Below are 21,311 nucleotides of genomic sequence, written 5' to 3' on the forward strand. Positions count from 1 at the left end.
CTAATAGTTTATCACATGATGACCCAACCAAGCGTCAAAAAAGCAGTTGGCCGGTGTTCCTTGATTTTGATGCCCAACTCCAACGTCTACCTTCGTAGACTCCGCTAACCTGAACACCCTCTGCGCATTATATCACTCACTGCCTCCATCTTTTTATGCACGCCTTCCTTCACCTCCACCACTTTGTTATTCTGCGCACCTCACTCGCCACCATGACCGCCTATCTCACCCTCCCCTCCATTTCTCTCAACTCCTCCTGCTTTTCGGGGCTCCGAAATGGAACCGGAACACCCCTCGGTGTCCGAAGCCTTGGGCGATCTAGGTTTTCCATGAGCGTTTCAGCTGGATCGCAGACTCTGGTCGACGATGCCTTGTTCTCTGATTACAAGCCCTCCTGCGCTTTCCTCTTCCCTGGCCAAGTGAGTTCGTTGCTCCCCCGCCATTACTTTGCTTTCAAAATTTTAAATCTCAATTTGATATGAAAATTTGTAATTTGGGTAAAATGATAGAAAAAATTGTAATGGGATATAATCGAATAGTTCAATTTTGCTTTTTTACTTCTGGATTGAGCTTCATCCATTGATGTTGTACTGTTTTTGTAACTCAGGGTGCACAAGCAGTTGGAATGGGAAAGGAAGCTCAAAGCGTGCCTGCTGCTGCTGAGTTATACAAGAAAGCAAACGATATTTTAGGGTAGCATTTATACAGTATTCATTAATTTGTGTGCATCCAATATGTCATTATTTTCTTTTCAATTAATGGAAAATAGTTTTGTTAGTGAATTAGTGTCTTTGTTGTGTGCAGGTTTGATCTTTTAGATGTTTGTATCAATGGACCAAAAGAGAAACTAGATTCAACTGTTATAAGCCAGGTAAGTGCTGCATTAATCGTTTACTATATGGGTAGTGCTACTACACAAATAGATTTTTTCTACTCCATGATGTGTTTCAAATGCTCACTTGTTAGTCAATGATTTTCGAGGTAGGGAAGCAGAAATTATGTTTTTCTATATCTAATGTTGAAGGATAAGATTCTCTATTGATAGTCATTGATGAGCATCTACTACTACTTGTTTGCAGCCAGCTCTTTATGTCACAAGTCTAGCTGCTGTTGAGTTACTTCGTACACGTGATGGAGGTCAGCAGATCATTGCTTCTGTTGATGTCACATGTGGTCTAAGTTTGGGAGAGTATACTGCTCTAGCATTTGCTGGGTCATTCAGGTGAGTCATCCAACTGAGAAAGATCTGCTATGGTTGCAACTCTATCAAAGGCTTCATATCAAACCAAGAATGTGTTGATGAAATTAAGGATAAGCAAAAAAAATTTGATCTGTTAACTTAGCAATCTAATTTTTGTGGCTGGCCACACAGAAGAGATTAAATATGAATTCAACTGTTCAGATGCTACCTTAATATGTTTATAATTCAGGGTAGATGAAGCCTCACTTTCATTGTTTACCTAGTGCTTGGTTTAGGGTAGGAGATTAATGCAGTGGTAGAAGATGTAGCAGATTTACTGCATTCGTCTGATCTTCTGTAGTGATTACTGTATTAATGTTCCCTTTTTCGTTGATTTGTTTAATACAGCTTTGAGGATGGGCTCAAGCTTGTCAAACTGAGGGGAGAAGCCATGCAGGTAACTTTATAGTTGTGTAATGGCCGTCTGAGATTCATGTTCCTGGAAGGGATGGGTTTTTATTGATATGCTTTCTTTTTCAACTATCTTCAGGAAGCTGCTGATGCTGCCAAAGGTGCCATGGTCAGTGTCATAGGATTGGACTCTGACAAAGTTCAACAGCTGTGTGATGCAGCCAATCAAGAAGTTGATGATGATGACAAAGTTCAGATTGCAAATTTCCTATGTCCTGTAAGGACTATGAATCCAACTTAGTAAAGCCTGACTAGGTGATTCTTTCCTAATTGATTTTATCGACAATTTTGACCATGACATGGAATGGCTCTACTGTGGTAGGGAAATTATGCTGTATCTGGAGGTGTGAAGGGAGTGGAAATGTTAGAGTCCAAAGCGAAGTCATTCAAGGCCCGAATGACGGTATCATTCCTCATTTTTTACTTGGATGCAATTCCATACTTGTTGAATTAATTAGCAATGACAAAATCCCCTTTCCCCCTTACCCTTTATGCTCAGGTGCGTCTAGCTGTTGCTGGTGCTTTCCACACTAGTTTTATGGAACCAGCTGTATCAAGATTGGAAACCAAATTGGCAGCAACGCAAATCAGAACTCCAAGAATACCAGTTATCTCCAATGTAGATGCGCAGCCACATTCCGATCCTGACACAATTAAGAAGATATTGGCCCGTCAGGTAAGCCAGCAGAACTTTCTTCTCTCCATCACATCAGATCTCATGGTAGATAGTATTAATTTGAACCCTAAACTCAAAATCACAGGTGACTTCTCCTGTTCAATGGGAAACAACAGTCAAGACTCTCCTTACCAAGGGGGTGAAGAAGAGCTATGAATTGGGACCTGGAAAGGTATAAATTAGTTCATCTTGGATTATGGTGTTGGTTCAAGTAGTGTACATATAAATTATTATTAAATTACTTCTCTTCTTCCTCCATTCTAAGTTTATCTTTGGATCATGCATCAGGTTATAGCTGGCATAGTAAAGAGAATGGAGAGAAGTGCAGACATTGAGAACATTGGGGCTTGAAAAGGCAATCAGATGTGGGTTCTACTTCAATGGTATCCAATTACCATGCAATACATTTGGTAATGGCTGCAGTTGAGAGAGTATGGGGAGAAGTTGCTTCTTGTTCAGCCAAACCAAGAAACACACGTTTGGAATTTTTCGGGAAGTTAATACCATATTAGAGTTTTGTTTAGTGATTAGAGCTCCTATTTTCTAATAAAGTTGGGTTCTTCTCAATCGTAAGCTTTATGAATCAGGGTTAGTGCATAAGCTGAAAATTTGGTTTTTGTAAGTTAATTGAAATTTTGAATTGCTAAAACTAGGGTGGGGGTGTTGTCGACTGTTGACATTATACATGTGATGAACATCAGTGAAATGATTTTATTCATAGGCTAGTAACTCCAACTGTGGATCATGAAATCTCTCTCAAACTCATCCAATTGATCAACATCAAATGTCTTACATACATGCAGATGCAATAATTTGACAATTACCAATCTAATTCAAACCGAGAAAAAAAAAATAAAGAAAAGTCCTAACTTTGAGGTGACCGCCGGAGGCGGCGAAGCCGGTCGATCCAGCTTTCCTCCGGAACCTGATCCGCCCAATCTGGAGCGACTCCATCGAAGGAAATTCCTCGCATGGCCTCCATAACCCTCGTCGCATTCTCCGGTGTCAACGGCGCATTCCTGCGATTCTCGTCTTCTCTAAAAGCCCTCATCACTGCCCTCCTCTCTTCTTCGCCTTCTTCTACATCATCATCATCTTCTTCTTCGTCTTCGCTACTGCGATTACCATTTGGCTGCACGTCGTCGTTTAGGCGGAGCGATGAGATTCCTCTCTCCGCGTGATCCACAATCACACCGTTGGTCTGCTCTTCATCTTCGGAATCGACGGCGGAGACTGGCTGGTAGTACTCTGCTGCATCGTCGTCATCGATGTTCGTGTCCGAATCGCTTCCGCTGGGGTTGTCAGTGGCTGCAACAACAACACACATTAATATAACAGAACTAAAATGAAAAATAGAGAAAATAAACTGAAAGAAAGAATTTTGGAAAAATAATTAAAACCTTCCATGAAATCGTTTGACGAGATAGCGTTCATGGCTTCAGTCTTTCAGAGAAACAACAAATCTGAGAGCGACAGAGGCGTTTGGGTGAAAAGCGTATAAAGAAAGCATAGAGAAAATCGGGAATTTGAAAAATATATGAAACAAAGAAAATGTAAAAGGATTGCACCAGCCGGGAATCGAACCCGGGTCTGTACCGTGGCAGGGTACTATTCTACCACTAGACCACTGGTGCTCGTTGATGATTACATGCAAGATATTTATATAGTTGTTAAAATTTTCATGTGCAGAGTACAAGTGTTCAACAAACATATAGACACATGGTCACTGGTGGCTGGAATTTCAACTTGAACCACACGTTTGAGCTCTTGAAGCTCTGCCTGGCCAGTGAGGGAGAGAGGGAGTAGAAGCGGGAATATGGCAGTTCCCATATTCGGGGCCTCTGTTCCCAAGTCTCACCCACTCATTCATTCCCTATCTTCTACTTTATCAATGACTGACGAAACTAATTCAAAGAAGAAAAGGTTGCTCTCTTGTGCTTCATCGGAACTCAACCCGGTTCGGTGAGCCAATCTTAATTACCATTAATGCAGATTGCAATTAATCAAATTCTGTGAAATTTTTATGTGTATAAAACATGTGGGTTGGTAATTGATTGTTTTATATTTGGCATGGTTTGTAGACCAGAACTGTCTTTCTGTGTTGGAACTCATCTTATTCCACACCCCAACAAGGTTGTGCACGCTTCCCACCATGTCATGTTCCTTATTTGTGCTGGCATGAAGTTCTTGTAAGAAATTCTAGTATTTATTATTTACATTCGTAACATTTACAAGTGTTAATGGTGTTTCAAAAGGTCGACAAAGGTGGGGAAGATGCTTTCTTTGTGAGCAGCTACAATGGGGGAGTTATTGCTGTTGCTGATGGTGTCTCAGGGTATGGAAAATAAGGGGCTAGATATCTTTTGGTATTATGAATTTTAAATAGAAAATTGGGTCAATGAACTTCTTAATCAAGAAGTAGACACATAATTTAGCTGTTAAGTATCAATCTGCTGCTAGTCATTTCTTGGTTTCAGAATTTGTGATCTTCTCATTTTTGGTTTCCAGTTGGGCTGAACAGAATGTGGATCCTTCATTGTTCCCTAAAGAACTGATGGCCAATGCTTCATATCTTGTGGGAGACGAGGAGGTAGTCTTGTTGGGTCAATATAAATAATGATGTGTTGTTTATCTCAAAACCAAGTATCACTTGTATAATTATTGCAGAGCCATTCTTGGTAACTAGATTTTTCAGTATGTTCATATGTTGTGTTGGTTAACAAACCCAAGGCATGTCACCTATATAGCAGGTGAACAACAATCCTCAGATTCTGATAGGAAAAGCACATGCTGCTACCTCCTCTGTAGGTTCTGCTACTGTGTAAGTTCATCATTTTGTTCAAGAGCATCCTCACACATTTTCCAGCACATCTATTTACTTCAGCTTTCCTTTGTCTGAGTAGAATTGTTGCCATGCTGGAGAGGAATGGTATTCTGAAAATTGCAAATGTTGGGGACTGTGGACTAAGGGTTCTTCGTGAAGGTAACACCCAATGCTTTTCATTTGTGCACAAGTTCTGAGCTTTCCGTTGCTCTTTTGAATTCTTTTTTATCTTTTCTTCTAAATTGGCATTGTGACTTGCAGGTCAAATAAAGTTTTCCACATCTCCACAAGAACATTATTTTGATTGTCCATACCAACTAAGCTCAGAGGCTGTTGGCCAAACATACCTTGATGCCATGGTATTGACACCTATTTCACACTATGCAAGTGCTATCTGCATTCTAGTCACTGCAAACTTTCACTTCAGTGTCCTTATTTGAATCAACTGCAGACAGTTCATGCACAAATGATTGTAATATAATCCCTCTCCAATTGCAGGTTAGCAGTGTTGAGTTGATGGAAGGAGACACCATAGTAATGGGCTCAGATGGACTTTTTGATAATGTTTTTGACCATGAAATTATTTCGACAGTGACCGGATACAGAAATGTTGCTGAGGCTGGTATGTGTTTCCTCAATCAACTAATGTTATGGGGGTTACTAGCTAACTCAGCACATGTTTTCTAACTGAATTGATTTTAATGGTAGCAAAGGCATTAGCTAATTTGGCAAGCAATCATTCACTGGATTCAAACTTTGATTCTCCCTACTCCTTGGAGGCCAGATCCAAGGTAATGTCAGTTATCTGACTTGACCAACTTCTAAATCATACTTTCTTGCACTGAAAACATACTTATGTATTGCCTTGCTCTTTCACATCTTTCAGGGTTTTGAGGCTCCTTTGTGGAAGAAAATTCTTGGAATGAAGCTTACAGGCATGCTCTATCTGGTTTTATATTATGACAGTAAGCCCTTATTCTTCGATGTCATGCCTGACCTGATGTGTTTGTGTTTTTCTCTTTTTTTGGTACAGGTGGAAAGCCCGATGATATCACTGTGCTTGTTGGTCAGGTTGTAAGCGTATGAAGCATTTGCTCTTTTCCAACAGATTCAAACTTCAAAAACAAAATTCCCTTTGCAGGGTAGCTGTGCTATAGTTAGATTTTTTTTCATTCGTTTTAACAGTCTTGTAACTTTTGATAGATCCTCAAAAACACAACAGCAACTGAATGAAAAATATCCATTCATATTTTGTCTACAAAAGTACTGCTTTGGCAAATGGTGTAGCGCTTATGCATTAGGCAAAATTTGCTATAAAACTACATATACATCATATATTGTCACACTTTAATATTTTTTTTACATAAACTCCCCGAAGTTCCACATGAAAATTTTTGCACGTTTTGTGCACCTAATATTGTGCAATCATCATTGTGGAGCCACAATGTTTTAACCGACCACTAGGGGCAAACATGAAGTTTTATAGTTAGGGAAGTTCACAAAACAATTGGCATATCTCATACACATGCTTGAGCCACACCTAAATTTGGAGTGAGAAATTCACAACTAAATGTTTTCGCAATGAAACTCTGAGCTCTTTAATGTTGTTCAGTCAGTTCCTGAGACAAGAGAATGGTAAGATAACAACAATAACAATGCCTAAAGCTACTAATGAGATCTCAGAAAAATCATGAACCAGTAGAATAACAGAACCAATATGGCGTCCCTAAACTTATGAAGCAGAAATCAGTAACAGCTACCCAACATTATGTCCATGAGAGCTAGAATATAATTCAAAACTTTATGATTGACTGATCATACATACATCATCAAGAAACCCAAAGATGCCAACGACCCAAGGGCCGCGCGCGGGGGGGGGGGGGGGGGGTGTGTGTTCGTGTAACACAGATTCCAACGAATCAACAACAAAACCACTTATCTATAAGATTATTAGAACAAAAAATATTATTGAAACAGACAACAAATGTGTACAATACAAATAAATTAGCCTCACCAATGAATCTGACTTACTGATTACTACTGCCTATTAAATAGACTGCAGTCGAGCCTGAAAAATTCCAATTGACTTGCTTACCGATCCTTCATGTGAAGCAAACTCTAATTGTCAATTGTACAGAGGTATCCGTAATGCAACAGCAAAATCTCCTTTGTCTTTAATGGTTATTCAGGTTACAGTGCCACTGTTACTACTACCATTGAGGTCTTGGAAGAAGGTTTTTGAGGCTTCATATGTGGACCAGCAGATAGCAGCAGCAGGGGCATGGAAGAGCATTCTTGGAACCCATCCCCGTACAAGCCCTTTGTACCCGTCCTTTTTCATAATTGTTTGAAAAACATCTCTAATCGAACCATTTTTAAATCTGTCACATCCGCAAATACCCTGTACAGCAACAGATATATCCATAAATTTATTGGCATCATGTAGCAATGCCTATGTTTTAACCATCATTGGTTTCAATTCTTAATATATTGTCCAATCAGACTTATTAGAATTGTACAGGACATGGATGAAATTTTCAAGAGACACGAAGGAAATAATCAAATAAACAAAGGCGGATGAAACTCTTGAAGTTTAGTAGAAAGCTTATTGTCACAATGTTTGCTTTTGAAAAATAGAAAGCTTCTTGTGTGCTCCATTATCATTTACATGCAAAACCAGTAGCTTTTTGACAATAATTTTATGTCTCTTGTCTATAATTGTTCACAGAAAGCAAAGAAGAACATACTACCCATCTACAAGAATTGCCACCCCAGTTCTAGAAACAATAGGTTAGGATCAACAATTTTCATCAGTAGAGAAATTTTACGGGAATCTGTTAAAAGAACTGGCTATTGCTATAGCAACCGTGAATCATGGGGTAATGTAATACAGATTGTAGACTTGTTTGGTAACTAAAGGTTATCAATTGCATAAGTATCTATTATCTTCTTTGATACTTGTTTTTGGTCCAAATTGTGTAATGCTTTTAAGCTCAATTACTAAAGCAAACTAAGCTAATAAACTGATCTTAAATTAATATACCAAGGCCTAAAATTTTTCTGATAAAAGAAACAACATAACATTAACATGGGTAAAGCTAACAAGAAGTAGACTAAAAGACCATACCTGACACTGTAATTGAGTTTTGATCACATCAAGCGGTGTAGTGACCACAGAAGCCAATCCCCCAGCTGCAGCTCCAGCAGTGGCATGCACAATCAACCGCTCGTCGTCGGCGCTCTCCGGCGAAATCTCCATCAAACCCTTCTTCACCGCCTCGTACGTCGCGAAATGCGCCGCCGTAAACGGGGCATTCATCAACACCGTCGTCCTATAAGACGCGTAGAACGCTCTAAACCCATCTTCCCTGAACACCTTCTTCACGCAATCCCACACCCCCTTGTAAGGACTATTACCCAACTGCAGCCTCTGCTTCACCATATCCATGGGCGTAAAAACGGCGTCGCTTGCCACCGTGGCGAAAACGCCCGAAACCGCGTGGGCAGCCGAGTTGTTCGGGTTCCCGCCGGAGAAATACTTCTTGCAGACCTCGTAAACCGAGAAATAGACGGCGTGGGCGGGCCCGGCGCCGAGGCCCATTGCGCCAATGCCGCGGTACAGTCCAGCGGGGCCCTCGGACTTTAAAATGGATCCGAGGGCCTGTCGGACTCCGACCGACTTAATCGGGCAGGACCCGAGAGCTTGCATGTGGGTCTTGACGGTGTCGACGGGGAACATAGCCATGTGTTCGACCATGCCGGCGATGGAGCCGGCAATCATGAACTGCCAAAAATGGAGGCCGTCGTGGGCAGAGACGGTGAGGTCTGGGTGGTAGTCCGGGGGCTGAGGGATTGGGCGAAAGTCTGGATTTTGAAACTTGGGCGTGGCGTCGGTGGCCATGGAGAGCGAGAACTATGTGACTGGGGAAAAGGGTGTTCGGAAAATTGGGTTTTGGAGATGGGTTTGGGGCTGAATTGATGTGAAAATTGGAGAATTTGAGGTGTAGAATTGAACTGGTTTGCAATGCCTCCATAAACAAACAGTTATATCAAGGAGAGAACTTGCATCTTTTGGCAATAGTATTTGAGTCTTGGCTTTAAGTTTAACGAGTCATCAAGAAACTCAAGTTGGAATAGAAGATGAATGGATGATTGTGTTATTAGGTTTCCAAAGATTTCGGATTTAGGGTTTTTTATGTTTTAAAATTGATTTTCTTATGAGAGTAAATCACTAATCAAGTAATCAGTATGCTTTATTTCATTTTCCTGAAGAATAAGTAAGATTTAAGGCCCACTGTAGTGGGAAATGGGCCTTGTCCTTGTTTCTGTTTTTGGCCCACTCTCAACTCCCTGATGCTCTGTCTCTTCCCTTGTCCTAGGATCTTGGAGATCCCTTGCTCTACTAAGAAATTATTATCTGCGCTCCATACACAACATGTCATGCTCTGCCTGTCCAATATAATTTCTCCATGTGGTATTGTAATTAAAACCCATAAAAAATTCAGTTTTATCTGAAGAAAACTGGCAGTTTAATGTGAGAATTTTCGTTAATTAAAATGCATTTTCTGCTCTTATGTCAAGTAGAACTGAAAAAAAAAAATGTATACAATTTCTATTGCCATTGTTGAAAATTTTTGAATATTTGCAAAGACGAAAGTGATTTTTTTTTTTTAATGACAATTTCTGCAAAGTGATTAGTTTAAGATTTCTTAAAAGGCTCCATGAGATGCATACAAGCTTGTGTGTGTTTCAAAGGAGATCAATTTATTCAAATCTTTTTTCTTGGTGAAGCATGCAACCAAATCTCTGATCAACACAAGAAGAAACTACAAGCTTTAAACACTTTTATCAGAACTTCTAACAACAAGATTGATCAGTTTTGTTAATGCTCAAGGCCTTGCGAAATGTCTCTAATGAAGGCATTGATGCTAGTTTGAGATGATCCACCTTGTGCAATTGCACGAAGACATATCTGCTGAACTTCTCTGGCTCTTCTCCTAATCTCTTTCCCTTCATCATCCTCCAAATCCATAAACTTGTTCACCAACTCTGCAATTTCCTCTCTTGTCACCAAATTGTCCGTTTTTGCCTCAGCTTTCACCCTCCACCCACTCTTCCAATCCTCCACAATGGCTTTGCTATTCAAGCCTTGATCCATGGCTATGGGAAAGGTCAGAAAAGGAGTACCAGCAAAAACACCTTCCCGAACTGAGTTCCACCCACAATGTGTCATAAACCCCCCAATACAAGAATGGCACAACACCTTTAATTGGTCACACCAGGGCACTACCACCCCAATATCACCACAAGCCTCTTTTAGCCTATTGGTCTCCCCTCGAGCCACCCAAAAGAACCGAACCCCACTCTTCCTCAAACCAGCTGCAATTTCATCCATTTGTGCACCAGAAAATGACATAAAGCTTCCCATGGAGATGTACAACACAGAATTACAAGGTTGGGAGTCTAGCCATTGTAAATGGTCAATACCACCACTAGGGTCATCATTGGCTTTCAAGTAAGGTATTAATGGGCCAATGGTGTAAATGGGTAGTGAGAATTTTGATCTTAAAACGTCAATGGCTTGGGTTTCAAGCTCATAGATGGAGGGGAATAAGAGGTACTGTGCTTTGGGCACCCAAGAAAAATCTTCATTGATGTGGGCTAGAATTTTTGGGGAGCTTCCAGTGATGAAATGAGGAAGATCTACTAGTCTTGTCCTAGAAACTCCTGGAACGTAGTCCACACGTTCATTGCCCTTCTCTATTAACCAAATAGCCAAATTAAAAACCCAAAAAGAAATTTGAAAATTAAAAAAACAAAAAAAAGAAGGGGCAAATACTCACCTAACAAGTCAACTGGAAGATGCCCATTTTCCGCAAAAAGATGAAAATGTTGAAAGACGGAGAAAACGGACGTAGACATGGGCCAAAACGACGCCGCTTGGATATTCCTTCGGTTTCCGACACCGACTGCCCAAGGCAGGAATGTATCAGCCACTATCAAAGTAGGCGGCTGCTCGAGCTGATCCAGGAGCCGCTCGAACGGGGCTTCCATTTTGGTCATGATCGCTTCGATGAAGGCATCCATGTCGGCGGCGCGGACCATCTCCGACGGGACAACATTGGGTATTGTGGCGAAGTGAATGTTGTCCGGCTTGGCTTCGGAGCCGATGAAGCCGAGCCACTCTTCTGTGAGGACGAAGGTGATGAGAATATCGCTCTGTTGTGAAGCTAGTAACTTGCAGAGGTTCATCATGGGGTTGATGTGACCCCGACCGGGATAGGGTATGGCCACCACGTGGCAAACTCTGATTGGTTCTTCCCTCATGGATTCCATGTCCGAATTCTTTGATGAAATCAGGTTGTGGGTTGGGTCAAAGGCTTACAGCTTGTGGAGGGGGGGCTCATGAAGAAGAAAGACATCTTTTTTGATAGGTAAAGCAGACATCAACACTGAATGACCAAAGTATCCCTTTCGGTGATACGAATTAACTGATTTACCATGCTTTTGTCATACAATGAGATTGTCAAGCTCATCATTAACACAACTGTTCAGTGTTGATTGGTTTCTAACATATTAATTAGGAGTAATGCTATGTTAATTTTCGATCATTAAATGATGTGCAATGTTTTATTTGTTAATTGAAGTAATGATGGTTAATGATTCAATTCAGTTCAATTCCACTTGATGGTAGATGGTACAAAACATTCTTATGCTTATGCCTAATGGACAAGGAAGCTGTGTCTTGCTAAAAGGGAACATTACTCATCTTGATGGCTGCAGCTTTGGTTATACCCCTGATTAAATTTTCAAGGTTAGTACGCATTTTGCTTGGTGCACACATTGGTGAGTTATCTGGCCCTCTTTCTCCTTTCTTATATAGTATTATTTGAACAAGAAAATGCATGCCCACATCCATAGATACAATTTCTATTGCCACTGCTAGAGAAACCTCGAATATCTGCAAAGTTAACTAGTTTAAGATTGCTTAAAAGGCTCCATGAGATACATCCAATACATAAGATCAATTTATAAACAAGGAATCTTGCAACCAAATTTTTATCAACATTTTAGACAACAAGTTGCATCAATTTAATCCAAAACCAATTAGTAATGGATGGAGAGATCTGAGACTTTATTTTTCTGATGTGAAATATTAATATTCTCAACACGTCCCCTCGCGTGCAACATCACTTAAACTAAACACGTGAACAATTCATATTGGGGACATGGAAGCATGTGTGACAAACGAGCCTAACCTTTGGATTACCCGCTCTGATACTAGGCAGAAATTAGAGCTTCTAACCTAAAACCAATTCATAATAAGTAGAGACCGGACAAACACCAACTCTCAACACAAGCAACGACTTTAAACACTCTTATCAGAACCTCCAACAAGAAACTACAAGCTTGTGTGTGTTTCAAAGGAGATCAATTTATTCAAATCTTTTTTCTTGGTGAAGCATGCAACCAAATCTCTGATCAACACAACAAGAAACTACAAGCTTTAAACACTCTTATCAGAAATGTCTCTAATGAAGGCATTGATGTTGGTTTGAGTTGATCCACCTTGTGCAATTGCACCATGACATATCTGCTGAACTTCTCTGGCTCTTCTCCTAATTTCTTTCCCTTCACCATCCTCCAAATTCATAAACTTGTTTACCAACTCTGCAATTTCCTCTCTTGTCACCAAATAGTCGGTCCTTTTTTCCTCAGCCTTCACCCTCCACCCAATCTTCCAATCCTCCACAATCAACTTGCTATCCATGCCTTGATCCATAACAATAGGAAAGGTCAGAAAAGGAGTACCAGCAAAAACACCTTCTGAAACAGAGTTCCACCCACAATGTGTCATAAACCCCCCAATACAAGAATGGCACAACACCCTCAATTGGTCACACCAGGGCACTACCAACCCCATATCACCACAAGCCTCTTTAAGCCTATCGGTCTCCCCTCGAGCCACCCAAAAGAATCGAACCCCACTCATCCTCAAACCAGCTGCAATCTCATCCATTTGTGCACCAGAAAGTGAAAGATAGCTTCCCATGGAGATGTACAGCACAGAATTACAAGGCTGAGAATCTAGCCATAGTAAATGGTCAATACCACCACTAGGGTCATCATTGGCTTTCAAGTAAGGTATTAATGGGCCAATGGTGTAAATGGGTAGTGAGCTTTTTTCTCTCAAAACATCATTGACTTGGGTTTCAAGCTCATAAATGGAAGAGAATAAGAGGTATTGTGCTTTAGGCACCCAAGAAAAATCTTCAAGGACGTGGGCTAGAATTTGTGGGCGGCTTCCATTGATGACATTAGGAAGGTCTACTAGTCTTGTCCTAGAAACTCCTGGTATGTAGTCTACACGTTCATTGCCCTTCTCTATTAACCAAGTAGCAAAATTAAACAACCCAAAAATAAAAAATAATAATAACAAAAAAAAAAATTATAAGAGTCGGAGACACTCTCACCCAACGTGTCAACTGGGAAATGCCCATTTTGAGCAAAAAGGTGAAAATGTTGAAACACGGAGAAAACGGACGCGCACATAGGCCACAACGACGCCGTTGGGATGCTCCTCCGGTTTCCCACACCGACTGCCCAGGGCAGGTATGTGTCAGTCACTATCACACTAGGCGGCTGCTCGAGCTGATCCAGGAGCCGCTCGAACGGGGCTTCCATTTTGGTCATGATTGCTTCGAAAAAGGCATTCATGTCGGCGGCGCGGACCAGCGCCGGTGGGGTAACATTGGGAATTGGGGCGAAGCGAATGTTGTCGGCCAGCTTGGCTTCGGAGCCGATGAAGCCGAGCCACTCTTCTGTGAGGACGATGGTGATGAGAATATCGCTCCTTTGTGAAGCTAGTAATTTGCAGAGGCTCATCATGGGGTTGATATGTCCTCGGCCGGGATAGGGCATCGCCACCACGTGGCAGACTCTGGTCGGTTCTTCTCGGATGGAATCCATGTCTGAATTCTTTGATGATATCATGTAAGGTTGAGGTTGGTCACAGACAGTGACAAGAAATCAGAGTGTCTGAATTCAGATAGATAATATATACAGCTGGGGTTTGTTTAGCCAGCCAATCTTTAACTAACTCTAACCAATTGCAGCTAAGTCTGGGTTAAGATTTTTTTTTTGAGTTGAGTAAATGCTGTTTGGCCCAAACAATTTATCAAATTGCTTGGACAAAATGAGGCAGTCAGGACACCTAATCGATGGCTGTCACTTCAATTGGCCCAAACAATTTAATCCATTGTTTTGGGCCAGCATTACTTTTTAAGTTTTTTTTTTTTGTCTTTTCTTTACCTTCTACAGGTTAATATTATGCACCTGTTACAATTTTGATGAATTTGTAATACTTTGTTAACCTATCACGTTATATTATCATCAGTCATCAGTTCATCACATATATTATCTTTAAACTGTTAGACAGTGAGTTAAATAAAAAACAAAAAGTTGAATAAAGAAAGATAAGACTACACCCATAATTGGGTAAGATAAATAAAGGGAAAATAAGACTAATACGCATCACACACTATGGAGTAATATTCAGTGACTGGAAAAATAAAGTGGAAACAGAATTAACACCGGAAAAACCTTACGTAATAGCTGCAGTACTCCTTTATTTTGCCAAAAGAATTACCAAGAGAATAATTCACTTTGCCATTGAGGATATAAAACCTTACATAATAGCTGCACTACTCCTCTTGCTAGCTGTAGTTTTGGTTATGCCTCTGATAAAATCATCAAGGTTAGCATCAGATGAACCACCTTTTGCAATTGCTTGGTGACACACATTGCTGAGATCTCTCGCTCTTTTTCTCATTTCTTTTCCATCACTGCTTTCAAGATCCATAAATCTCTGCACAAGCTCAGCAATTTCTTCCCTTGTCATCAAATTTTCACTTTGTGCCTCTCTCTTAACCCTCCGGCCAATCTTCCAGTCTTCAACAATTTGCCTGCTGTTGGTACCTTGATCAAGAAACAGAGGGAAAGTGAGCATTGGAACACCAGCAAACACAGCTTCCAGAGTTGAGTTCCACCCGCAATGAGTCCAAAAACCCCCTACAGAAGAATGGCACAACACTTTTAATTGCTCGCACCATGGCACCACCAACCCCATATCACCAGAGCTCTCGTTTAACCGAGAAGCCTCTCCGCGAGCAACCCACAAGAACCGAATCCCGCTACTGCGCAGCCCGCCAGCAATTTCGTCCATTTTGGTGCTCGAGACTGAAAGGAAACTGCCCAATGAGATGTACAAGACAGAGGCTTTTGGTTGCGAATCTAACCATTTGAGAGAGTCAATGCCATTGTCACTGGTAGTGGTTGATACAGAGCCATTGGATTCAAGCTCCAAATAAGGTATGGCAGGACCAATTGGGAAAACAGGAAATGGGAATTCTGCTTGTAAAGAGTCCATGGTTTGGGGTTCAAGCTCATACACTGAAGTGAATAGAAGATACTGTGCTTTTGGAACCCATGAAATGCATTCCAGGGCAAGCTTCATTACTCGTGGGTCGTTTCCTTGAAATACTTCTCCAACTTCTACTGGTATTTGGTCAACTTTCTGCTCTCCATGATCTATCACACAGAATCGGACATACCCAAATTGTCATATCAATTTCAATCTGGGTTAATCCAAAATACATATATAGACAATCATATATGATATAAATACTTACCCAAAAGATTAAAACGATGTAACATGTTTAAAAAAGTGGCAGACATGGTCCAAAGCAAAGCCACCGGAATATTCCTCCGAACCCCAACCCCAACTCCCCACCGGACCTCTACATCAGCTACGATGGTGGAAACCGGCGGCTGAACCCCGTCCAGGAGCCGCTCAAAGGGAGCTTCCATCTTAGTCATAACAGCTTCGTAGAAGCCCGGAAAGTCGGCGGCTTTAAGCCGCTCGGCGGGGATGACGTTTGGAATGGAGGCGAAGCGGAGGTTATCCGGCTTGCCTTCGGAGCCGATGAAGCCGAGCCACTCGTCGGTGACGACGAAGGTGATGAGAATTTCGGGGTTTTTCGAAGCCAGTAACTTGCAGAGGTTCATCATCGGGTTGATGTGGCCTCGGCCCGGGAAAGGCATCGCCGCCACGTGGCGGACGGTGGTTGGTTCAACCTTGGAGTCGGAGGTATCCATTAACGAAAGGAAAATGAAAACTCTCTATACTTTTGCTGATTGATGACTTTGGGAGAAGAATGGTTTATAAGAGAGAATTTTTAACTATTTTTATATTTTTTCTAAATAAAAAAATGACTAGAGAAAATGAAAAGATTAAACATTTTCATACCTATAATATTCAGCTGAAAATGATAGAGCAAAGAAAACACTGATGCCGAAGCTGTCCAGAGCGAAGCCACCGGAATATTTCTCCGGCTGCCGACGGGAACCGCCCAAAGAAGTTCGGTGTCGGCTATAATGGCCGTCGCCGGAGGCTGCATTCGATCCAGTAGCTGTTCGAAGGGAGCTTCCATCTTTGTCATGACGGCGTGAAAGAAGGCAGGGTAGTTCGCACCACGAACTAGCTCAGAAGGAAGAACGTTGGGTATGGTACCGAAGCTGATGTTTTTGGGCTTCGGATCCGAGCCTACGAAGCCGGACCACTCCTCGGTGACGACAATGGTGATTAGCATGTCGTCTTTCTTTGAAGCTAGTGATTTGCAGAGGTTGATCATGGGGTTTATGTGACCTCTACCGGGATAAGGCATCGCCACCACGTGGCAGACCGTGGAGGTAGTAGTAGTATCCATCTAAATGCAAAGCCGTTTGAACTGGGAATGCTGAGCAAGTGTTTGTATGAATGCCCAGCTCAAGTAGAGACGGTGAGCTTGACGATATTATTTCTTTAAGTGACAATCATTTTTTAATGCTTACCATGTGTTTGCATAAATGCATCAGGTGAAGAGCTTGACGCTTGACAAATAAATTGTCTGCAACTAAGAAAGGACATTAGGGGTTTTAACTTTGAAGATACTTTACACAACTTGTTGTTTGACACTCGTGATGGGAATTTATTCCATCTTGTTAAAAGAGATATTATATGTTTTAAGTACATCTTTTTTTTTTTTGGTCTGATTTTAATTACATCTTAGAAGTGAGTGATAGTACATAAACTAATTTTTATATTGAATAGATATATTTTGATTCCATTCTGGTGGCTAAACCAAAACAATAGAATACGATTTCATTTCTTACCTGGTCTCTTTCACATTCACATTCTCATTTCATTCTTACAATTAGGCATACCCTTTGCTTGCATGTGAAGGTTTTCATAAATTTATATCTCTGTTATCCCAAATTCCAATTAACTAGATTAATGTTTCATGCATTTTATTTGATACTTTGAGTTCTACTCCTCAGGAATTGCTCGCTGAGAACACAAGTTGAAACTATGGAAAGCTGAAAACAAGTCCCCTGAAAGCAATAAATCATGTGCGAGACCTACAACATTCAGCTTAATGGCGATGGGCTTGTGAAATATCCTTGATAAAAGCATCAAGGTTGGAGTCCGATGAGCCACCTTTAGCAATTGCTCCTTGACAAGTCTCTTGAAGTTGTTTTGCTCTTTCCCTCATTTCTTTCCCCTCCTTGCTTTCAACATTCATAAGCCTCTGCACAAGTCCTGCAATTTCCTCTCTGCTCACCAAATGTTCCTTCCTCTTCACCCTATATCCAGTTCTCCAATCTTCCACAATTTGCTTACCATTTGGGATTTGGTCCCAAAAAATAGGGCAAGTAAGAACTGGAAGACCTGCATAAACAGCTTCTAGAGTGGAATTCCACCCACAATGTGACCAAAACCCCCCAATAGAAGAATGGCACAACACCCTCAATTGGTCACACCAAGGCACCACCAAACCCATTTCCCCACACCCATCTTTCAACCTAGAGGCATCCCCACGAGCCACCCACAAGTACCTAACACCACTTAAGCGAACCCCAGCAACAATTTCATCCATTTGGGCTTTTGAAACTGAGAGGAAGCTTCCCAAGGAGATGTACAAGACAGAGTGTTTGGGTTGAGAGTCTAGCCACTGCAGGTAACTGAGGCCATTGTGGTCAGTGGAAGAACTTTTTGGAAGCTCAAAGTAAGGTATGCTTGGGCCAATGGAGTAAACGGGCAAAGGGAGTTTGGCTTTCAATGTGTCAAACACTTGGGGTTCAAGCTCGTAGACTGAGGTGGACAAAAGGTACTGTGCTTTGTATATGCTTGAAACAGCTTCGAGTGCTCTTGGCAGGACTTGATGACCGTCTCCATGGAATACTGTGGGAAGATCTGCTACGCGTGTGGTGCAGATTCCAGGTATGTAGTCTATTACCTCATCTCCACGCTCTTTTGCACATAAGCCACAGAGAAACATAAAATCAATTCCAAAATTACTAAAATTCTATGATCAAATGTAAAGTCTATGAGAGCTTCATATAGGTACACATGGATGAAATATGCGATATCATAAACCATCTAGATGCCCCATGCCATGAAATATAACATTTTCCTGGAGAAAAATCAGCTTACGATTTTGTAGCATTAATCTGAAAAAGAAGCAAAAAAAAAAAAAAAAAAAAAAAAAATCTATGAAAGAGACGTATATAATATCTTTCAATAGTAAATTCCAATATCTACCAATCTTACAAATTCTATTTGGTCATCACGTAGCATGGATACGTACGTAGGAGGATGAAATATAGATTCAAATTAATTCCAACTTCAATTCACCTTGTAACTAGGCATAATGAAATTAGAAATCAACTGAATTAGATTGGACTAGATTTTCACGGGAAAATTTGTCACTCGATTTGAATGATGTCGATTTTTAATTTATAACTCCAATATAATTCATCACAATTTTTGAATTCGGTCAAATTATATTGAATTTGATTGGATCAATTAGTTTGAACTTTGAACAAACGAAATTGGATTTTTAACATCCTAACGAGTAATGACACATGCATCTACGCCTAACAATTTTTTTTATTATTACATGCCATTTGGCACCTGATCACATGCGTACCATTTGGTTTTTTTAATGATTTACATAAAGTAAAAAGATATAAAGATAATTAAAAACTGTTAATACTTGATTTCTTTTTTTAAAAATATAAAATATGTAATTCATGGTTCCTTTTTTTTGGGAGTATGTTCTCATTTTTCCAATCTTTTTAGTTTTTTCAATTAGTTGTTTGTTTTACCATTTTAACTTTTATTGATAATATTTGTTTAGATTGACATCTTAATTAAGTATGAGCATTTTTTGATATTTTAAAATTTTCACCTAACAACCTGTTTGCTAGATATATAAATAGATAGATAGAATAAAGTCTACGGTAAAGGTTAGGATTTGGTTAATTTTGGGTTCGATTTCTTCTAATATAACAAATAATAAAATAAAATCTATTGGCTGAGCGAAAATAAAGTTGGGCATGAGCCGCATGACCCACTTTACGTCCAATTCAAGAGGGACATATACTGATACACATTTATGGCATTGGCAATAAGTAGTAAGCAATAACCATACACCTAAGTACCTAACCATTATTGAGAGTAATGTGGAGCAATGTCCCACATCGGAAAACTAAGGCTTAGCATATGTGCTTATAAGTCTTGGGCCTCTCCACTCATTGCCAATTGGTTTTGGGTTGGATGCTCTAATTCTATCAACCATGTACGCACGCACCTGTTACATCAACCGAGAAGTGGCCCTTTTGTTTGAGCAGCTCAAAGTTGTGGAACACTGAGAACACCGACGCCGACATAGGCCAAAGTGAAGCTACCGGAATATTCCTCCGGTTCCCCACCCTCACTGCCCAAACTACGAAGGGATCAGCAACTATAACGCTCACCGGCTGCTCAAGCTGCCCATCAAGAAGCCGCTCAAAGGGAGCTTCCAGCTTGGTGTTCACAGCTTCCACGAAGCCCGGAAAGTCCTTGGCGCGGACGAGCTCGGAGGGTATGACGTTTTCCACAGTGGCGAACCGGATGTTAGCCGGCTTGGGGTCCGACCCGATGAAGCCGAACCACTCTTCGGTGACGACGAAGGTGATGAGAGTGTCATGTTTTCTTGAAGCTAGTAATTTGCACAAGTTCATCATGGGGTTGATGTGGCCTCTCCCGGGATACGGCAGCGCCACCACGTGGCAGACTGGGTTTGGCTCCACCTTCACAGTACCCATTTGTATATGTCTGTCTCAATGTCTGATATGAAGATTGAAGCTTTAACGTTTGATGCTACGTACGTAGTACTGCTGTGTCTTATATATGAAGAAGATATACATAAGAAACTAGCTACCTATAACAGCTTAGCATAGTTGAGCTTGTCATGAAAGACAAAAATACCCCTCAGTTTCTGTAGAATTAACAATTACCCCTCTACCTGTCCCTCGGTACCAGCCGGGAACTGTCTATTTCTAAGCATTATATGCTTAACCGTACATGCTTCAAGTGTACCGGTTTAAAGAGTATTTTGGGAAGGATGGGGGAGCAAAATAATTGTGGACTAATTAATTCATCATACATTTTGTATGTGCCCATGTGGAGTTAAATGCGAGTGAGATAAATTCTCCGAAATAATGCTGACTGGTTATATTTTCTAAAAATATATTTTCATGTATATCTTAATTATTAGGAAATTTGAAAATCTAACCACAGATTATTCCATTTAAAAACTTTTAAGTCATTTTTTTCAAAATTTATAAATCTAAACCCTTGAGCTGTTTTTAAGCAAATTAACCCGGCCCTCTCTAATAGTACTTCTCGAATCTCGATGGAAACTTGTGTACTAATCGAAAGTTAGATTTCTAAGTTTTAAAAACTATTAAAATCTTTAATAAAAAAAAAAAAAAACAGTTACTTTTCAAAATTTTCCCACCTTAATTTACACTAATAACTTTTTCGGGAAATTCTAAAAAGACCAAATTTTTTGCTTTCCAACCCACTTGCTCACTACATTCCAATTCCATAAAACATAGTGTAGAGTTTGGAAAGTAAAAATGGGATCATTTTAGAATTTCGCTCACAACATGGTTAACGGGCCACCCAATTCCCATCTCAGGCCCACCCTGAAGCCCCTATCCCGAAGGCTCAGCCCAGCCGAGCCCAGCCCAGCCCTGCCCTATTGGCTGATTCAGTATGATTTTTGGGCTGG

General features: G+C 40.7%; 8 protein-coding genes and 1 non-coding gene across 14 annotated transcripts; 2 read left to right on the forward strand and 7 right to left on the reverse strand.

Moving 5' to 3' along the window:
• Positions 1–12: 12 nt before the first annotated feature.
• On the forward strand, positions 13–3,045 carry EMB3147 (Acyl-carrier-protein S-malonyltransferase). The gene is made up of 10 exons (XM_086238203.1): positions 13–419; positions 608–693; positions 805–871; positions 1,080–1,222; positions 1,589–1,637; positions 1,731–1,868; positions 1,974–2,054; positions 2,151–2,327; positions 2,413–2,499; positions 2,616–3,045. The coding sequence occupies exons 1-10, from the start codon at positions 156–158 to the stop codon at positions 2,676–2,678; spliced, it is 1,155 nt and encodes a 384-aa protein (XP_086094329.1). The 5' UTR covers positions 13–155; the 3' UTR covers positions 2,679–3,045.
• A 22-nt stretch (positions 3,046–3,067) lies between these two features.
• Positions 3,068–3,871, reverse strand: LOC147296305 (uncharacterized). The gene is made up of 2 exons (XM_086238215.1): positions 3,728–3,871; positions 3,068–3,635 (listed from the first exon to the last, which is right to left on the reverse strand). The coding sequence occupies exons 1-2, from the start codon at positions 3,759–3,761 to the stop codon at positions 3,193–3,195; spliced, it is 477 nt and encodes a 158-aa protein (XP_086094341.1). The 5' UTR covers positions 3,762–3,871; the 3' UTR covers positions 3,068–3,192.
• Positions 3,872–3,890: 19 nt separating this feature from the next.
• On the reverse strand, positions 3,891–3,961 carry TRNAG-GCC (transfer RNA glycine (anticodon GCC)). The gene has a single exon. It is a non-coding gene; the product is annotated as a tRNA-Gly (tRNA).
• A 122-nt stretch (positions 3,962–4,083) lies between these two features.
• Positions 4,084–6,470, forward strand: PBCP (Protein phosphatase 2C family protein). Of its 3 annotated transcripts, none has more exons than XR_015123336.1 (11): positions 4,084–4,289; positions 4,409–4,460; positions 4,583–4,662; positions 4,836–4,917; positions 5,075–5,148; positions 5,231–5,310; positions 5,413–5,510; positions 5,650–5,773; positions 5,865–5,942; positions 6,038–6,086; positions 6,185–6,206. XR_015123336.1 is itself a non-coding variant. In XM_086250562.1 (11 exons), exons 1-11 carry the CDS (start codon positions 4,144–4,146, stop codon positions 6,235–6,237), a joined length of 921 nt encoding a protein of 306 aa, XP_086106688.1. In that variant the 5' UTR covers positions 4,084–4,143; the 3' UTR covers positions 6,238–6,470. The 3 variants fall into 3 exon arrangements, 2 of the variants coding, with proteins under 2 accessions (XP_086106688.1, XP_086106696.1); XM_086250562.1 differs by having other exon boundaries at positions 5,860–5,942; positions 6,185–6,470; XM_086250570.1 differs by having other exon boundaries at positions 5,078–5,148; positions 5,860–5,942; positions 6,185–6,466.
• Positions 6,471–7,072: 602 nt separating this feature from the next.
• On the reverse strand, positions 7,073–9,338 carry LOC147296308 (uncharacterized). Its single transcript, XM_086256040.1, has 2 exons — positions 8,279–9,338; positions 7,073–7,552 (listed from the first exon to the last, which is right to left on the reverse strand). The coding sequence occupies exons 1-2, from the start codon at positions 9,050–9,052 to the stop codon at positions 7,337–7,339; spliced, it is 990 nt and encodes a 329-aa protein (XP_086112166.1). The 5' UTR covers positions 9,053–9,338; the 3' UTR covers positions 7,073–7,336.
• Positions 9,339–9,901: 563 nt separating this feature from the next.
• LOC147296309 (UDP-glycosyltransferase 87A1-like) lies at positions 9,902–11,540 on the reverse strand. The gene is made up of 2 exons (XM_086256613.1): positions 10,995–11,540; positions 9,902–10,911 (listed from the first exon to the last, which is right to left on the reverse strand). Exons 1-2 carry the CDS (start codon positions 11,485–11,487, stop codon positions 10,034–10,036), a joined length of 1,371 nt encoding a protein of 456 aa, XP_086112739.1. The 5' UTR covers positions 11,488–11,540; the 3' UTR covers positions 9,902–10,033.
• A 729-nt stretch (positions 11,541–12,269) lies between these two features.
• On the reverse strand, positions 12,270–14,215 carry LOC147296310 (UDP-glycosyltransferase 87A1-like). Its single transcript, XM_086256605.1, has 2 exons — positions 13,626–14,215; positions 12,270–13,536 (listed from the first exon to the last, which is right to left on the reverse strand). Exons 1-2 carry the CDS (start codon positions 14,143–14,145, stop codon positions 12,659–12,661), a joined length of 1,398 nt encoding a protein of 465 aa, XP_086112731.1. The 5' UTR covers positions 14,146–14,215; the 3' UTR covers positions 12,270–12,658.
• Positions 14,216–14,634: 419 nt separating this feature from the next.
• Positions 14,635–17,073, reverse strand: LOC147296311 (UDP-glycosyltransferase 87A1-like). 4 transcript variants are annotated; one of them, XM_086257621.1, is made up of 3 exons: positions 16,460–16,599; positions 15,843–16,287; positions 14,635–15,741 (listed from the first exon to the last, which is right to left on the reverse strand). In XM_086257621.1, exons 2-3 carry the CDS (start codon positions 16,252–16,254, stop codon positions 14,840–14,842), a joined length of 1,314 nt encoding a protein of 437 aa, XP_086113747.1. In that variant the 5' UTR covers positions 16,255–16,287; positions 16,460–16,599; the 3' UTR covers positions 14,635–14,839. The 4 variants fall into 4 exon arrangements, with proteins under 4 accessions (XP_086113747.1, XP_086113730.1, XP_086113739.1 ...); XM_086257604.1 differs by having other exon boundaries at positions 15,843–16,354; positions 16,460–16,581; XM_086257613.1 differs by lacking the exon at positions 15,843–16,287 and having other exon boundaries at positions 16,460–17,073.
• A 438-nt stretch (positions 17,074–17,511) lies between these two features.
• LOC147296312 (UDP-glycosyltransferase 87A1-like) lies at positions 17,512–20,691 on the reverse strand. The gene is made up of 2 exons (XM_086257584.1): positions 19,845–20,691; positions 17,512–18,502 (listed from the first exon to the last, which is right to left on the reverse strand). The coding sequence occupies exons 1-2, from the start codon at positions 20,338–20,340 to the stop codon at positions 17,625–17,627; spliced, it is 1,374 nt and encodes a 457-aa protein (XP_086113710.1). The 5' UTR covers positions 20,341–20,691; the 3' UTR covers positions 17,512–17,624.
• Between the last annotated feature and the right edge of the window lie 620 nt (positions 20,692–21,311).

The sequence above is a fragment of the Dryas octopetala genome, chromosome 1 (assembly GCF_963921425.1).
Source record: "Dryas octopetala chromosome 1, drDryOcto1.1, whole genome shotgun sequence".
Taxonomy (NCBI): Eukaryota; Viridiplantae; Streptophyta; class Magnoliopsida; order Rosales; family Rosaceae; genus Dryas; species Dryas octopetala.

What these genes read in the sequence shown, in the direction of transcription:
- EMB3147 (XM_086238203.1), top strand. Translation starts at nt 156, where the DNA reads ATGCACGCCTTCCTTCACCTCCACCACTTTGTTATTCTGCGCACCTCA. An exon ending in CTTTCCTCTTCCCTGGCCAA is followed by an intron (nt 420 to 607) that starts GTGAGTTCGTTG and finishes TTTGTAACTCAG; the next exon opens with GGTGCACAAGCAGTTGGAAT. An exon ending in CATTCAAGGCCCGAATGACG is followed by an intron (nt 2,055 to 2,150) that starts GTATCATTCCTC and finishes CTTTATGCTCAG; the next exon opens with GTGCGTCTAGCTGTTGCTGG.
- LOC147296305 (XM_086238215.1), bottom strand. Translation starts at nt 3,761, where the DNA reads ATGAACGCTATCTCGTCAAACGATTTCATGGAAG. An exon ending in GTCAAACGATTTCATGGAAG is followed by an intron (nt 3,636 to 3,727) that starts GTTTTAATTATT and finishes TTGTTGTTGCAG; the next exon opens with CCACTGACAACCCCAGCGGA.
- PBCP (XM_086250562.1), top strand. Translation starts at nt 4,144, where the DNA reads ATGGCAGTTCCCATATTCGGGGCCTCTGTTCCCAAGTCTCACCCACTC. An exon ending in TCTGTAGGTTCTGCTACTGT is followed by an intron (nt 5,149 to 5,230) that starts GTAAGTTCATCA and finishes TTGTCTGAGTAG; the next exon opens with AATTGTTGCCATGCTGGAGA. An exon ending in CAGAAATGTTGCTGAGGCTG is followed by an intron (nt 5,774 to 5,859) that starts GTATGTGTTTCC and finishes TTTTAATGGTAG; the next exon opens with CAAAGGCATTAGCTAATTTG.
- LOC147296308 (XM_086256040.1), bottom strand. Translation starts at nt 9,052, where the DNA reads ATGGCCACCGACGCCACGCCCAAGTTTCAAAATCCAGACTTTCGCCCA. An exon ending in AAACTCAATTACAGTGTCAG is followed by an intron (nt 7,553 to 8,278) that starts GTATGGTCTTTT and finishes GTTGCTGTACAG; the next exon opens with GGTATTTGCGGATGTGACAG.
- LOC147296309 (XM_086256613.1), bottom strand. Translation starts at nt 11,487, where the DNA reads ATGGAATCCATGAGGGAAGAACCAATCAGAGTTTGCCACGTGGTGGCC. An exon ending in TCTTCCAGTTGACTTGTTAG is followed by an intron (nt 10,912 to 10,994) that starts GTGAGTATTTGC and finishes TTTGGTTAATAG; the next exon opens with AGAAGGGCAATGAACGTGTG.
- LOC147296310 (XM_086256605.1), bottom strand. Translation starts at nt 14,145, where the DNA reads ATGATATCATCAAAGAATTCAGACATGGATTCCATCCGAGAAGAACCG. An exon ending in TTTCCCAGTTGACACGTTGG is followed by an intron (nt 13,537 to 13,625) that starts GTGAGAGTGTCT and finishes CTTGGTTAATAG; the next exon opens with AGAAGGGCAATGAACGTGTA.
- LOC147296311 (XM_086257604.1), bottom strand. Translation starts at nt 16,308, where the DNA reads ATGGATACCTCCGACTCCAAGGTTGAACCAACCACCGTCCGCCACGTG. An exon ending in ACATCGTTTTAATCTTTTGG is followed by an intron (nt 15,742 to 15,842) that starts GTAAGTATTTAT and finishes TCTGTGTGATAG; the next exon opens with ATCATGGAGAGCAGAAAGTT.
- LOC147296312 (XM_086257584.1), bottom strand. Translation starts at nt 20,340, where the DNA reads ATGGGTACTGTGAAGGTGGAGCCAAACCCAGTCTGCCACGTGGTGGCG. An exon ending in CTTCTCGGTTGATGTAACAG is followed by an intron (nt 18,503 to 19,844) that starts GTGCGTGCGTAC and finishes TATGTGCAAAAG; the next exon opens with AGCGTGGAGATGAGGTAATA.